General features: G+C 37.3%; 2 protein-coding genes across 5 annotated transcripts; both read right to left on the reverse strand.

Moving 5' to 3' along the window:
* Positions 1-2,067: 2,067 nt before the first annotated feature.
* LOC103426373 (E3 SUMO-protein ligase SIZ1-like) lies at positions 2,068-10,806 on the reverse strand. Of its 3 annotated transcripts, none has more exons than XM_029100534.2 (18): positions 10,354-10,806; positions 10,132-10,269; positions 9,641-9,721; positions 8,976-9,018; positions 8,614-8,704; positions 8,185-8,347; positions 7,858-7,988; positions 7,382-7,450; positions 7,191-7,278; positions 6,991-7,066; positions 6,317-6,390; positions 5,836-5,943; positions 5,229-5,390; positions 4,215-4,319; positions 4,049-4,129; positions 3,096-3,957; positions 2,757-2,927; positions 2,068-2,373 (listed from the first exon to the last, which is right to left on the reverse strand). In XM_029100534.2, exons 2-17 carry the CDS (start codon positions 10,153-10,155, stop codon positions 2,779-2,781), a joined length of 2,307 nt encoding a protein of 768 aa, XP_028956367.1. In that variant the 5' UTR covers positions 10,156-10,269; positions 10,354-10,806; the 3' UTR covers positions 2,068-2,373; positions 2,757-2,778. The 3 variants fall into 3 exon arrangements, with proteins under 3 accessions (XP_028956367.1, XP_070674608.1, XP_028956370.1); XM_070818507.1 differs by having other exon boundaries at positions 8,614-8,692; positions 10,354-10,797; XM_029100537.2 differs by having other exon boundaries at positions 8,614-8,692; positions 10,132-10,736.
* An 830-nt stretch (positions 10,807-11,636) lies between these two features.
* On the reverse strand, positions 11,637-15,090 carry LOC103426357 (transcription factor GTE1). 2 transcript variants are annotated; one of them, XM_008364455.4, is made up of 9 exons: positions 14,914-15,090; positions 14,694-14,819; positions 14,139-14,354; positions 13,673-13,750; positions 13,002-13,226; positions 12,789-12,887; positions 12,588-12,646; positions 12,212-12,362; positions 11,637-12,133 (listed from the first exon to the last, which is right to left on the reverse strand). In XM_008364455.4, exons 2-9 carry the CDS (start codon positions 14,817-14,819, stop codon positions 11,912-11,914), a joined length of 1,176 nt encoding a protein of 391 aa, XP_008362677.1. In that variant the 5' UTR covers positions 14,914-15,090; the 3' UTR covers positions 11,637-11,911. The 2 variants fall into 2 exon arrangements, with proteins under 2 accessions (XP_008362677.1, XP_008362676.1); XM_008364454.4 differs by having other exon boundaries at positions 14,694-14,822; positions 14,914-15,085.
* Between the last annotated feature and the right edge of the window lie 507 nt (positions 15,091-15,597).

A 15,597-nucleotide genomic window follows, 5' to 3' on the forward strand; every position in this document is an offset into this window, starting at 1 on the left:
AAGGTGAAATCTGAGACAGCCAAAGTGTGCCTTCAGACCCTCCAGTGAGTTGAACACTATTTTCTCCTTCTTCACATCATTGTTTATTTTTGTTTTTTCGATTCTCTTTTGATTTATTCAATTCAAACAAATATTATGTTAATGTGTACACATGACAAATATGAGTGTATGGACGGAGCTAGAAACTTTCTTGAATAAGAGCGAACTTAACCTCTTCATCGTTTTTTTCTCTCACACTTCATTAAGCCACAACTTGTATTTGTAGGCATTGTTTAAAAATATCAACTGAAATCAGTTAAAGTACTAAAATTATGGAAAATTCAAGTTATGTATACATTTTAGTTACATCATATTTCATGAAAGATGCATGGCGTAGTTAATATCCACAAAAACAAAAGAATACATGCACGAAGATTGCATGGATATATACTGTTCTTTTACTTGTTTTTGTGGACATGGTATCTAAGTTAGGCTGCCGTACGGTAGTATCTTACTTCCTAATTGGTTATCATCTTCATAATTCATGGCTATAAATAATAAGTGCTTTCGAAGGAGAGGCATGCATGCATACAATAATTACGTACACACAAACGCACAAATGGTTATGGCGATGAGTATGAAGGCATATTGTGTGATGGTGGTGGCCATGGTGGTTCTTATCGCGTCCACCTTTCCTACAACTGCCTTTGCCGACCGCAAGAACATTGAAGTAGCCAACATTGATGCCAAGTGTAACGCCACCACTGATGCCAAATGTGACGCCGAGATCAACACCAAATGTGGCGCCAGCGTCGACGACAGATGTGATGCCAAGACTGATGCCAACAATGGCAGTGGGGTGGCTATTTCAGGTACTAGGAACAACGAGAAGGGCAGAAGTAGTGAGGAATTGATCATGTCAAGGATGATGGACAAGTTAGAATCAAAAGGAAAAACAAAAGGAAAAGAGGGAGTGTCAATGATCAATGGGTGCAGAGGCTCCCCATGCAATTCTGTAGTGGCCCCTTGCCAGCTCGGCTGTGTTTGCGTTCCCATTAACTTCTTGCCTTTTGGCATCTGCAGTGGCCTCTGTTGCTAGCTCAACAGTCTCTACCTATATCATTCACTATATTTCATGCACAAATGTACTAATCTGCATGCATGCATTTCCACTAATCATGATTAGTATATAGCTACTGATCTGATCGATGCTTAATTTGTAATGAAATAAAATCGCTCAGTCAAACATATGTATATGCATACGTGTACATACTTGTATACGTTCATTCTATCTTGTGTATTTTTGGCTGTATTGTGTGTGTGTGTATATAGTATTCGAAGCTGAGTTCAGTCCTTGCTTCTTCTTCTCTTTTCGTTACTTTAGGTACTCGATCAAAACTTCTTGTTGGCCCTTAATTTTTAAGAATTGACTCTTTACTATCTAAGTTATGAACTCATAAACTTGACTCTTTTGTCTAACTATCAAGTTAAATTTATTTCGTACGATGTAGAACTCAGTTTTTCCATCTTCTACTTGCACGGAGTCATTTCAACATTAGTAATTCTTTCAAATGAAACTAACTTTTACAGCGACGAGAGGGGGAGAATGTGTTGTTGTGGGACAGTGAGATTTTACATGTAAAAAGATCGTTTTGCTTGTAGTGGATATGCGTATATACAGTAATATGCCAGGAAGACCCCAAACTGCACGTATGTACGTGTTTGTATACAGTTGGTGGAGCCAACATGACATCATTAGTTGCCCATGACCCGAACAACTTCAAAATCCCTATGCATAATTGTTTGTGCATTTGAATTTGACCCCTATATTTGGCAATCTTCAACATTACTCGCCAGTTTCCTGCAACTGCTCTCAACAAATCTCTACAAATCATAGTAGTTGTCGACATACATCTGCATAAGCTTTTGAAAAATGTCGGCAAGAATCAGCAGGGCCCACTAGGTGCTTGAAGAATTATTCCGTTGAAGTTTTTTTAGATGAAATCATGACTCCATTATTTGAAACCATCTCTTGTTCCTGTATCTCCGCCTAAAGTTATTGCAGAGGGAAAAGGTTGGGCAAACATGTAAACCGAAATTTCGCAATTTTATTGTAAGTCCAACAACCAGCGTCACTAATGCAACGGTTGCTCACTGCTACTCCCATAAGGAACAAGCATTGGATGCTAGTAACAGTACATTACAACAAAAAACCCTAACAGATCGAACCCCTTCTATTTACAGATTGAACCCTTTCTAGGTGGTACGGAGAGAGGACCGCTGCATATGTTACAATGGTGAAACTTCTGCTATGTCCAATTGTAAAAAATTTCTGGATAGGGATCGATGCTTCTGCAACTTCAAAATATCACCAAGTCGACGCAAATAAGTTACCTGAGAAGGCAAAGAAATACTGTCAGAGAATGCATCTAGCTCTAGGCTTGCCAAGACAAGCATGCTCACACGCACGCGCGCACAAACATGCAATTCAGCTGACTTCTACTTTGTGATGCCTCTCTAGGTAATTGAGATATCGACATGTCAAAATCAACATTATTGAACTGAAATTCATCATGTCAACAGCGAGGTTTTAAATTTACGATCAGCACAAAACAAAGTGGTTTAAAAACAACTTTGCAGTGAAAAGGAATGGCCAAAACCTTGATTTTACAAACCCAAAAGGGTTTGCCTGTCCTATATAATGAATAAATAAATAACAAATATGAGAACATTCAGAATCAACAACCCAAGCAGACTATGAAAACTGAATAATGTACCTCAAGCAAGCAACAACTTTTTCTATTCAGAGTTGGATTCTACTGGTAGATACACTCGTTGCCTCAAAGTCCTTGGCTGACGAGGAAACGAGAAAGGTCCGTCTGAAAATTTCCGTGACTTTGCTTTGTTAGACCTAACTTCATCAGTTCCATCCTTAATTAGAGGAGTAGCTGCAAAGGATTCATAATATGAAACATCAGCGGAAAAAAATGAATCAAAACTGGCAATTATTTAAAGCATTATTACAATCACACAAAATATAAATATTTAGAGCATTTCATCATTTAAGTAAAATCTTGCTCCAACAATTACAAAGTTAAATAGGGCAAAATTTTTACCTTCATCTGATCCACATTCGTTACTCAACTGTACTTCATGTGTGGATACATGTTCAGGGCAGGCATTGGGAACATTTTCATCAACCCTGCCAAGTCGAAGAGAGATCCAGTCGTCCCCACTAATGCCGTTTGATTCTGGAGGATGTTGGCCAGAATCACACTCTTCCAACAAAGCCGAGGGCTGAGTTGGAAGAAAATTTTGCAGTGAGGGGTCCTCACTAGCAAAGGGCAAGGTATTTTCAATCAAGTCCAATCCAGCATCAGCATGGAACATAGAAGAGTTCATAACTTGGCTGCTTGGATTTAGATCCGCTGGAACCAATGTGCTATCAATGAAAGAACCAGAGACATTACCAAAATATTGGAACCCAGGATCTGTTCCACTTACTGGAAATGTACTGTAGGTGGTTCCAGAAGAAACTAAATTGGCATCTTCTTCTTCGGAGTCACTAAGAATGATGACGTCAGCATTCCCAGCTTCAGCAGAATCACCATTCTTATTTGAAAATGTCGGATCAGAATTGATTTCATTGTCCTCATTTACAGAGAAATCAAGGTTCCCGCTGGAGTCACTGCTGCTCATTGTTATCACATTGTGACTACAGCCCTCAAATACTTCCTCTAAGGTGTCAGGCTGATGCCCACGAACTTCAGTAACCCAATTATACTTCACTCCATTATCTTCGTTTAAACCAGATTCCAGCTTCAACTTCCTCGAGGGTTCTAAACCACTATCACCACATGGAGATCCATCGGGCAAATGCCACTGCGCAAGATCACCAAACTCACCTTTGGTCTTTGCACTCCAAGAACCATCTGGCTTTACATTGATCTCTGCTATGTCTTCTCCACAATTTCGCATCTGTCCACCAGATAAATAACAAGAAATGTCTTTGGTTCCACAACATTTCAGAGACACTACAAAAAATCAGATTGATCGTTACAGGAATTACCATAGTTGTAATGCGATTGAAATAACGGTCAATGATTACGTCCTCTACAGAGTAGTTCTTCAGGCATACAGGACATTGCCACTGCAACCATAATACACCATTTTGCATATTTGCAGATTTTGTAATAATAAAAAATAATAATTTATATGTTTATTGTATCACTTGCCTTCCTAGAGCGTTGGTTTAGCTCCACAAAAGTTTCAAGATCAAAGCAACCCATGTGGGCACAAGGTTTGAATCTGCCAGCTACCTTCATTCGACTGCCACTCATCTGATGGTTACATGTAAACATTATGTTATGGACAGCATTATTATGAGCTCTACACTACAAACAAGGCTTATATACACTATGTAGGAGACTTCTCCTTTCGGTATAAATGTCCTTACTATTATTTTACTGCAATTTACTTTTGCTCTAAACATCACTTGTGTGAAACGGGTAGATCCCACTCACATGCGCACTCTAGAATTAGTTACTTTAGGTTTAAATTAGTAGCACTTTCCACATCACCATCACTTTATGGCTTCATCACCTTCCGGGATACGGCCAACACAGCTCGATTCGGGTGTCCAGTTGGATATTCCGGGTCAAGGTGTGTCAATTTGGTATCAGACTGCAAATTGCAGCCCATTGTCTGTGATCCGCAGCCCGTGGCTAAGGACTGTAAGCTGTACATTTTTCATTGGGATCAACCAGCCTGTTTAGCCAAGGTTGATTTTGTGCTCTTATAATTAATTGGCTAGCAGGAAGGCAAGCCTTGTCAGTATGAATGTAATAACAAATAGTCTTAGAAAACAAGTATGAAGTAAGGGTCGTACGATCTATGTTATGCTGAGAAACAATGGGTCTATGGGCGTGATAAGGGGATGGTCACCAGGAAATCCCTAGGACTTAACGGTTCCGTGGACCACGCTTCAAGATAGGCACAAGGAAACCTGACCTAATGCCTCAGACAGACTACTCTCCCAACATTTCTGAAGTTCCAAATTAAGATATAAGCCTTAGTTTTCCTCTAAGGTGTATATTATAAAAAATAAAAATATCAAAAGCTCAATATTTATGGGCAGCCTCAAGCTTCATCCTAGCATTCTAAGAATCTAAACATTATAAAATTTAACATTAACAAGTGCATGCAGTTAAAGGGTGTGAAAATATCAAAAGAAAACGACCATCACTTACAGGGCAGCGGAGATTTACTGATATTGAGTCTGAAATCACTTCCAGGTCACTATCACTATCTTCAGCTGCCACAGCAGGCCCACCGCCAATGCAACGACGAATTCGTGCTAGTGCATCTTCAAAAAGCTCACCATCTTCTTCTTTAGGAATCAAGTTGAGAACCTGGATAAAAAAAAGTTGAATAAAGGAGAAACACAGCTGGTGAGCTGACATGCTATCCAGATTTGCATATCTTCCTTTCAACACAGGTATTTCTCAGAATTTAATACTTTGAACTTGAATGGTATTCTCAGAATTTTCAGATTATTTCATTGGTCAATAATGTTTCCTTGATTCTACTTTTTCAGGGATCAATAATGGTCCAAAAAAGATATCTGTATATTCATGCTTATGGGAATTTCTCATGTACATACTCAATTTTCTTTTCCGAGTCCTGAGAATCTAGTGCCAAGGACAGCAGATTACAGATTAGGTGCATTGCATCCATCCACAAGTACCATCCACATAACTTACTGAGTGAGCTAACCAGCTCTACTCACCAGCATATGTTCCAGGACTTAGGTTATTATCTTTCGAAAACACTTTAAATGAAGAATCAGTGATGTACCTGCTGAACTGTTCGTCGCTTTACTAGTCTGACACCTAAACAGAAAGCACGATTATCACATGCCGATAGCGAAATCTTATTGATTCCCTCCCCAGTGTATATTGTGATCTGACATGAAAATAAATCAAATTAAACTGAAACACATTTTCTTAGAATGCATGGACCTAATTATTTGAAATGAAAAGTTAAACACTTAAATGTTAATAATACGAAAAATTAAAAACTATAAAACAACCACCAGAAGTAGCTACAAATGAAGTACACAACAATTAAGGAAGCATAAACCAAATAAGTATAGTACTTTACAACAAAATGGAGGATACAATGCATGGTCATCCAAAAAATACATGTATACTAAAGGAATGACAAATGAGCCTTAATCTCTATCAACAATGAGCAAGGCAAGGATTACAAGTGAAATCCTAGAATTATGAGATCAGCAATCACATAAACATATAAAAATCAGAAGTGAAATACTCACTAACGCCCCATCATCACGACCATTGGCACCTAACAATTGATGTGCAGGTCTATTCACTGTCCTAACATTCACACCTGTAAATAAAGGACAAATTGAAATGTAAGTTGAAATTGGGGATTCCTTCACTTTGACAAAAATAAACAGGGAAAACAATAGTAGGCCCCACCAGCCTGTAGTACCAAAAACTTTAATTCATGGGTCATCCAAGCTGCCCAATATCATACAAACTCAGTAAACAGCAATAGTTTATTTCTTGGCCTCAGGAGTGGAGGATAACTAGCCTAGGCTGCCTAGCTACTTACATGTATTTTTCAAGTATACTGTTTTACACAGTACGTGGATGCAGAACATCAAATTTGTGAAATCAAGAACAAACAATAGAGGTCACGACCATTGCAAGACAAAGCTTCATGTGGATTACTAAATGGTATTTTCATCTTATCTATCTCACAAGTCAGCCAATCCAGCCGACATACCTAATAGTACAGTTTCCTAGGGGGGGAAAAGAGGGGTGAGGGGGAAAAGAGGGGGGGGGGGGGAAGAGAGAGAGAGAGAGAGAGGACAGAGAAATGCAGATAGTGTGGTCACATTTCGTTTCATTTTTCATAGAAAAAACTGTCCAGGTAAAATTTATGTATCATCAATTGGTGGGAAAGGATGACCAAATTGCATACCATTGACCTGTAAATCTGCAAACTGTGGCCATTGCATCCTAAATGAAACACTATCATTAAGAAGTATACACCAAGCCTGTATAAAAAAAAATAAAACAAAACACATAAATAACTAATTTTCAAAGTACACCATCAATAAATGACCACAACTGGTCAATATATATAACCATCACTTATCGCATAACCAAAATGAAACAAACCTGAACATCATATTGATTATCCTTTAGTAGATCTCTATCAGCTCTAGAAAGTAGAAATGTCTTCTCTACACTCTGAGTAGGATTTGCACTGAAAACATTGATAACCATGTTAAAACAAAATACAACAGAATGGATTACTTGAGACAGAGAGAGAGACAGAGAGACAGACAGAGAGACAGAGAGAAACTTACCCATCAATTGGAATATTTGAAGTAACTAGTTTCACCGGAGATAGTAGATCTACCACAGTTGCCCAAAAACTGCAGTTGGAACAGATGCAAAAATATCAAGGACCCCTCATTGGGGGGAAACTAAAATTAAAGCAAAAATCGAATGGGCTAACCCAACAAACTTAATAAATAAAAAACACCTTTGTCACCTTGAACCTAAGTTCCAGCATAAGTGAATAAAATAGAATGAGTGGTAGAGTTCATATTCAATAACCTTCCTATATTTCATCGATAAGGAATTTAACACATATTAAACACAAGTAAATGCCTGTTTCAAACCATCAATCATGGCATCATGCCTTTGAAAATGAATCATAAAGTTTACCTCTCATGTGGTAAAAGTTGCAAAACCAAATATCGTTTTGCCCAGTTGAAACTATATTTCATTCAGATTGAAGACTCAATTAAGTTAAAATTGAAAAATGCACGATACATACGGGTCTGCTCGTTTGAGACGACACAGTTCACAGTAGAATAGAGGCCGAACTGGTATATTGAAATCCCTTGTTTCCTCTGGAATAATAACACAACCAAGATGTTGCTGCACTTGACAACTTGAGTCCACACACTGCAGATAACATATACCTGAATTAGGTATTGTCCATAGATTTCTGAGTTGTTCTAGAAAACAACTTGAATCCAATATGAAATGAATGCTGAAATGCTCCTGCCAGTCATGCAAACCTGAAGAAATATCCAGCCAATACGACATATGAAACTAAATAGAATTTGTATGATCCTAACTAAAGCAAATGCTACCGAACCTGGATCATCAACCCATTAGACAATGCACTTCCACAGGGGCAGCAAATCTTCACATCTGGATCCTTAAAAGTTTTAACTTCCTTTTTACGTTTCACACTGCAGGTGTCTGAACCACTCTGTTCCTTTGAAGCAGAATCAGCTGACGATGTATTCGGCAATTTTCTGGGACAAAACAATAATATAACAATTAAAAGGCCATGAGATAGAGAGAAGAACATGATTATAAAGATTTCCAAACACACAGAAAAATGATACAAGGAAGATACAAAAAAAGGGACTTCAATCACAAATTCTCTTTTTGTAATCAGTAACCGCAAAACATTTCATAGAATAAAGAATTAGCCCCAAAAAATGTGCAACTTAAAAAGAGGAAAAGCAAAACCTTAACAGGATAAAACATATACAAAAACACTAAAGTAAAGTAGCACCTGTAAGCTTCATCAATCAGTTCTGCAACTCCTTTCTTCTCAATTATTTTTTTCTTCGATGAATGGAGTGCATTGGATGCTGCCAAGAACCCTGTAAATGAAGATTAATCTAATTTTTTATGAAGCACTCAATGAACAGGGACTCTTGATCAATTATGAAGAACCTGGTCAGCAGATGAATATTTCAGACTAAAATTTGTAAACACCCTGGATGTATTAAACGCCTAACCACTATAAGTGACACTAGGATGCAATACTTTTTGGGTTGTAGTCATAGTCGACTATTGCATTTTTCAAGAGGGACAATGACCACAGAATCTGAAACTAATTGTGTGGATGACGAAGTTGTTTGAAGAACTTACTATGTTGATCTGAAACTTCTGCTAAGATTCTATCAACCAGATCCTGCACAGAAAAGACAAGTACAAAATATAGTTTACCTCGTGTAACAAAATATGATTAAACAAAAACATTTTATCACTCAATGGATGTGTGTGAGCCATGAGGTTTTGAATCAATGATTCTCAACATGCTGTTAAACATAGATGAAAACATAAAAACATTAAATAATAATGCCTAAACTTCTAATAACAATGAGTAACTAAGTGGTTAAAAGATGTCTGATTAAGAGCTACAATCGAAAACTAAGGAAATTTAAAACAGTATGTCAATGCAAGACTGACCAATTATGATAAATAAACAGAATGATTGGGACAGCACATATCAAAGAAACTATTCTCAATCATTTGGAATTAGTTATTGAAAGATGACCCCACAAAGATCGCATGCTTAGAAGTAAACAAAAATGGGCATCTTCTGGCATGCATACGAAGTCTCAGTCGTTAAAGTCCTGTGTAGACAATGAATCCTTTCATAGTACACTCATACAGCAGGTGACTATATTCATGAGCAGATAAGGATATAACGAAAAAAAAAGCTAGGAGCCACCAATTTTCAGTGACATGAGACCAATGAGAGCCACGTTAAGCAAATGCAGACCAATTAATATATATATATAACAACGTACCTGTTTCCTCCCTTGCTTTGACATGCCCAGCTGAGTCAGAACGTCCTTAAGCTCTTTGACTCGAAAGGATGCCAATTTTCTCTGGAGGTTAGACATATATCAGAGAGAAGGGAAGAACAACATACACTCACACATAATGGCATGTGAACTTCTTAGTACAGCACAAATATCGATATAAGAAACTAACAACTGAATCACGAAAATAGATTATACTGAATGGAAAGCATGAGACTTTGATCCCTCCCCTCTCCCTAAACCCCCTCTCTCTCGATTATACAGAACAGAAAGCATGAGACTTTGATCCTCTCCGCCCCTCTCTCTCCAACCGCCCCCCCCCCCTCTCTCAAATGTCCAATTCAGAATGGCATGAGACTTTGATCCTCTATCTCTCTCTCTCTCAAATGATAATTCAGAATGCAATTACAATGCCACATTACATTAACAAACCACACAATTTGAAGTTAAACCACAAGAAATCAAACCAATTTTACCTTGCACTCAGCCACCACATCCATTTCTCTTTGCCCCCAACCACCAAACAGCAATCACCGAACCAATTTCAGCTCCAAATTCGCAAATTCCACCAAAATCGAGCCGAAACCGAACCCGAACCCGAAAACAATAATAATCTCAAACCAAAAATCAAAATTTCAATCAAATCAAAACCCAATTCTCCATTTTTCGAATTGACATAGTCGAGAGTGCCAATTTACCTCGTTGGGTTTCCACTCAGCAGCTCAGTCCTGCTGCCATCAGTGCCCACCTAAAAACTCAGACTTGGTCGACCGTTACGCGGCGGATTTCAATGGTTTATCAAAATCGTATTTTGGTCTCGGCGTATGAATCCGGGTTGGGATTGGGTGATTCAGCGCAGGCCTTGCACTGCTGGGTTTTGCTGGCGGCCTCTGATTGGACGGGTTGGGAGTCGTAGGTACGACGAAACACAATCACTTGATGTCGTAGGTGGTTTGTATAAGTAGCGATATCTGAGGTTTCTTCTTCCCTTTGTCTTGCATGTTTTGCAGCTCAGCAGCTATGGAGTTTGGGCTGTACGACTGGCGGCTTCTTGTTGACCTGCTTTCATACAGTGGTGTGGATCATAGACTTTGTTACCCTCTTTTTTCTATGGACACAGAAATGCTTTCCTATTAGAAATTATTGGTGTTAGATTTTGGATTTCATTATATTAGATTTGAGGTGGGCGACTGATAATCGTTGATTTGTGTAAAAATTTTAATGAGTATCGCGTGAACCGTAACTAATTTTTAAATATTTAAAAAGTCGTTGCAAGGAGACGCGCATACTGTCTTAAACTCGTAATTGTTGATTGCTATGAATATTTAATGAATTTAGCGCAAAAGGTAACAAGTCTCAACTTATTTAAATTGTCGGTACAAAGAGACAAACATACTCATATAAACTCACCGTTAATTGGTATATATCTTTAATGAATGTCGTGCAAAATGTAAATTATTCTTAAAAGTCGGACAAAGAGCCGCACATTCTGCTCTAGATTCATAGTTAGCGACTAATATATATCTGGAATAAATCCAGCGCAAATGGTAATTCTCAAAATGTTTTAATAGTCGTTGTTGCATCAAGGTATTCTTAATTACACATAATCGTTGATTGGCATAATTTTTAACAAATTTTGCACAAATAGCAACAAATCTCAATGGTTTAGCTAATTATTCCACAACGACCCACATAGTACCATGATCAACTAAACTAGTCCACGTACATTACACTAGGACTTGCATAAATCTCAACTTTTCCCTAGTTAGTAGCAAAAAATAAATAAAAATCTCAACTTTTTCCTAAATGTAGTACGCAATATGTCGGAATATGGGGTTTCAACCAAGCAATATTGTGGAAACAGAAATCGAACACGAAAAATAAGTGTATGGATAAACACTTTTAATCGTTTAAACAAACAACGAACTCCTTGAGAACGTGTAATCAAATTTCATAGTACAGCAAATACGAAACATTATGCGACTGGAAATTTATATATATATAAGAACCGTACGTCCAACTTGTAGATTCACATTGTTCCCAAATTCGATCATGTCTAGGACTAGGAGATCATACAGATTTACATACACCACTCATAAGTCATTAGATGATGCATAAACTAAAATGTGAAATGAAGCACTACGAACAAAACTTGGTCAAATGCGAAAAAATTAAGTTGCCAGAACAAAAATCGATGAAAATAAAATAAAAAGACAGAAAGCGCAACCTAATGTTCTCTCCCATGGCACAGCATGATCAAGGAGATGGCTTTTTACTCTTTTTCTTGGCAGTTTTGACGATCGCATCAGAAATCTCTCTTTTTCGCTTATTAGTAGCGTTGCTGATGTTGTTAGTTTTGTTTCCACTGTTGTGGTTATTAGCGTTGTTGGTGTTGCCGCCCATGCTTGCTGGACTCTTGCTTTGAACTTCAATAGCATCCCTCACAAAAAACTTCAACCTCCACAAGGTAGACTCAGTCTGCATGAATATAGTATAAGAACTTGGAAATATGAACAAACGAGAGGTTAGATGATGATCAATAATGAAAATGGTTACCTGAGCATCGATGTCAAGGTCCACCTCATCGGCAGTAGCCTGGAAACCTGGATTACTTTGCGCAACAATCTCCAATGCCTTGCTAAGATCCTCAGGCGACAATCTGGTAAGGGCTACCCCAAGCTTTCGCTTCTCTTCAGTAGACATTTTTCTGAAACAATGTTCACAAAATAAGATATGGTTGTTGCAAAGGCATTCACTTACAACGGATTTCATGCATAAAAATACACTCTTTCCCTCTGCACACACACGCACACACAAATAGACTGCAGAACGCATATACACATTACTGAAGCAGATACACAATAAATTTACATTCAATGGGTCAACATGCATATGGAAACATAGTTTGAAAAGAGAAGATGCACCGAACAACCTGCACTTCTGAACAACCATTTCGCGGAGTTCTTCCAAATGCATATCAATCTCATAAAGCTGCAAAGAAGACATCATAGAATTTATTTTAAAAGATGTCCATGATAAGGTAGTAATTTTCAAAATTGGAAATAATCTTATACTTATGGAGGGTTGTAATCAATATTGATCATATGCACATAAGAAGGTTAATTTAACAGACCTCGTTACTTAAATCTCTAGCCATTTTGGCACGAGCAGCATCTTCAGCAAGTTGCATATTTAACTGTGCTTCTGCCTCCTCCTCTTCTAGCCTTTTTTCCTGAAAGTATATTGCTCTAAAGTTAAAAATTATCATGAAATTAACCAAGATGCTAAACTACTTTCAGTACAAACCCAACAAAACTGAACCCCATATCATTATGTTGGGATATACCTCCTCCGTAACTTTAGGCAGAAACTGGAGCCACTTCTCCTCAAATTTTGCCATCAAAGTTTTGGCCATAACATGAACATCACTTCTGTCATCATTATACTTCATCGCATTTTTAAAAACCAACCTCACATCAGCAAATATCTCCCGAACATGTTTATATCCAGTACCATCTTTGGCCTCCATTTGATTTTTAATAGTGCCTAAATCCATTGGTTTGTCAATCACCTACAACATGATGCACAACAGATTAGTTTTACACTTATATAGAAGGTATGCTTCGATAACACATGAATCTTGTACAGGGATTGATAAGGAAAGTAAGAAAAGCCTGCTAGAAGTTGGTAGATAGTATCTTTATAACAAAGTCATAAAATACAATTGGCAATTATCCTACTTTACTGTTATTGTCTTAAGGAGTTACACAAGTGTCAGAGAAGTAAATTTATAAAATACTTAATATGCATTTCCATTAGATGAACCTCCCCTCGCCCTTCTTTTTCTTCTTGTTGCTTTCAACCGACAACAAAAGAAATCAAATACCACAAAATCTAACCTTTCCTTGCAGAGGAGTTTCAAAATCTGACCTTTCTCCTACGGGTCACTCATGATAACACAAATTAATTCTTATACCAACCAGAACATAATTTTGAAGAAAAAGCAATCAACTTTACCTTATAATAGTCATCTAAACCAAGACCTTCTACATCTACAGGCTGCAAAAAAGGCCACGCCCACTTGTGCTGAGCAATCTGATGACCAGAGTAAATATGCATCAGAAAAACAACTCACAGATCAAAAAAGCCATGCACTATTATGTTTAGTTAAAAGCGTCTACTCAAGGTTCTCAATAGTGTAGGTTCAGCTTATAGCCAAGATAGTACATCCTATTATGTTATAGCAGAGCTAACAGAGATTCAGAAGATAACTACGAGACTTCCCACATGGATGAGATGTTTTCAAAAGCACAGCAACAGTTACATGCAATTTTCGGGCAAGGGAGAGCTATCAATTAGTAGAGTAGAATTTTCAAAAGAAAACTGACCAAATTTTAAAAATTCAGTTCTTGATGTTTTAAAATGTAATCAGGCACACATACAAGTGCAGAAAATATAAGGAGATAGCCAATGAGTTGATTGCCTGACGCAATATCGTGCCAAACTGGCGCATAAGTTCCTGCATTCTCTTAGCAGCAGCTGCTTCCCTACATGCTGCATCTTGCTGCTGCTTCTTAATACTTGGAACATGTTTTGTCTGATCTTTATCCTTTGCAGTTGAGCTACTTTTACACGCATTTGGCATCTTTTTACTCGTAGTCGCGTAAAACTGCTCTATGTCATTCACTCTTTCCTCGAGCTGCAAAACCCAAGAAAAAACATGAAATACCAACAACATTATATAAATGTCTGTACCTTCACAAACAAACCTCATGATCAATCACACGAGACGCCAATTTAAGTTAAACCCGAAAAAACACAATCGTGGAAGCACTTTCTAAACTTGAAAACCACCAAGATTACACTAATTATCATAACAAATCAGCATCTAATTACATAATAACCAACCCAAAATATATTTCATTTTGCCTTCAACAATTTCCCCTCATAAATTAGTAAACTTCTAATTTACGAAGAAAATCTTACACGGGTAGTATTCAATATGTAAATGTAATCAACAGGTTAGAGCTTTCGATACCTTATCAACATTTACGAAAATTTCATCAACCCGGTGCTTGAAAGACTCTGCTTCTGCACCATTGGCGGCAAAATCTACTGTTCCACCGTCGAAGGCATCTAGAATTGGCGCCTCCATTTGATCCATCTGCTGCAAAAGCATGAAATAGTGGGTTATGTTTTTTGCCGCAAAATAAGTACAATTGTTTTTGCTAAAGCCATGAAAAGTTGAGAGCACGAACCAATGCGTAAAGTGGAAGGCTGCGGCGGAGATGATGGCGCCGCTGAAATTGGGTTTCAGGCGGGGAGGCTGGGTGTGTAAAAAGGAGGAGGTTTTGTGCTGCGGGCGAAAGGTTTGAGCACCAACGACGGCGTCGGCTTTTGTTTCACCCTCGTTGGTTATAAAGAAGTTTTGCTTTACTATTTTCTTTGGGATTTTTAACAAAAATAGTATTATGGGTTATCCTAAAAAAAAAAAAAAAATCTTTAACGAAAAACTCTCAATATTGTTCATTTTAACGAAAAATTATATTTTTATATTAAAAAATCAATATCGGTACAATTCATTTTACCTTTTATTTCGTCCTTATCCTTAAAACTTAAAATTTTCAAACCATTTTCATTAGTTTTTCTAAAAAAAAAATATCCTTAAATAGAAATATTTGAATTTCGAACAAATATTTTCAACAAAATTTCTTTTATAATCGAAACATTTTTATTTATTAATTTTCATTTGAAGATTATTTTTACAAAAAATTGTTTGAATCACATGTTGCGTAATTTAAATATCTTAAGTCCTAACGATTAACAACAACTAAATAAATTTATGGTGAGATGTAACTAGGTAGTCTAGGTTACCAATTAGCCATGATATACGATGAGTACTATTGCATCACTAGATTGAGTATTGTTGCAATTAAGTTGTT

Source organism: Malus domestica, chromosome 01, assembly GCF_042453785.1.
Source record: "Malus domestica chromosome 01, GDT2T_hap1".
Taxonomy (NCBI): Eukaryota; Viridiplantae; Streptophyta; class Magnoliopsida; order Rosales; family Rosaceae; genus Malus; species Malus domestica.

What these genes read in the sequence shown, in the direction of transcription:
- LOC103426373 (XM_029100534.2), bottom strand. Translation starts at nt 10,155, where the DNA reads ATGGATGTGGTGGCTGAGTGCAAG. An exon ending in ATGTGGTGGCTGAGTGCAAG is followed by an intron (nt 9,722 to 10,131) that starts GTAAAATTGGTT and finishes TCTAACCTCCAG; the next exon opens with AGAAAATTGGCATCCTTTCG. An exon ending in TGCAGATTTACAGGTCAATG is followed by an intron (nt 6,391 to 6,990) that starts GTATGCAATTTG and finishes CTTTATTTACAG; the next exon opens with GTGTGAATGTTAGGACAGTG.
- LOC103426357 (XM_008364455.4), bottom strand. Translation starts at nt 14,819, where the DNA reads ATGGATCAAATGGAGGCGCCAATTCTAGATGCCTTCGACGGTGGAACA. An exon ending in TGCCTAAAGTTACGGAGGAG is followed by an intron (nt 12,888 to 13,001) that starts GTATATCCCAAC and finishes ATATACTTTCAG; the next exon opens with GAAAAAAGGCTAGAAGAGGA. An exon ending in ACCTTGACATCGATGCTCAG is followed by an intron (nt 12,134 to 12,211) that starts GTAACCATTTTC and finishes ATATTCATGCAG; the next exon opens with ACTGAGTCTACCTTGTGGAG.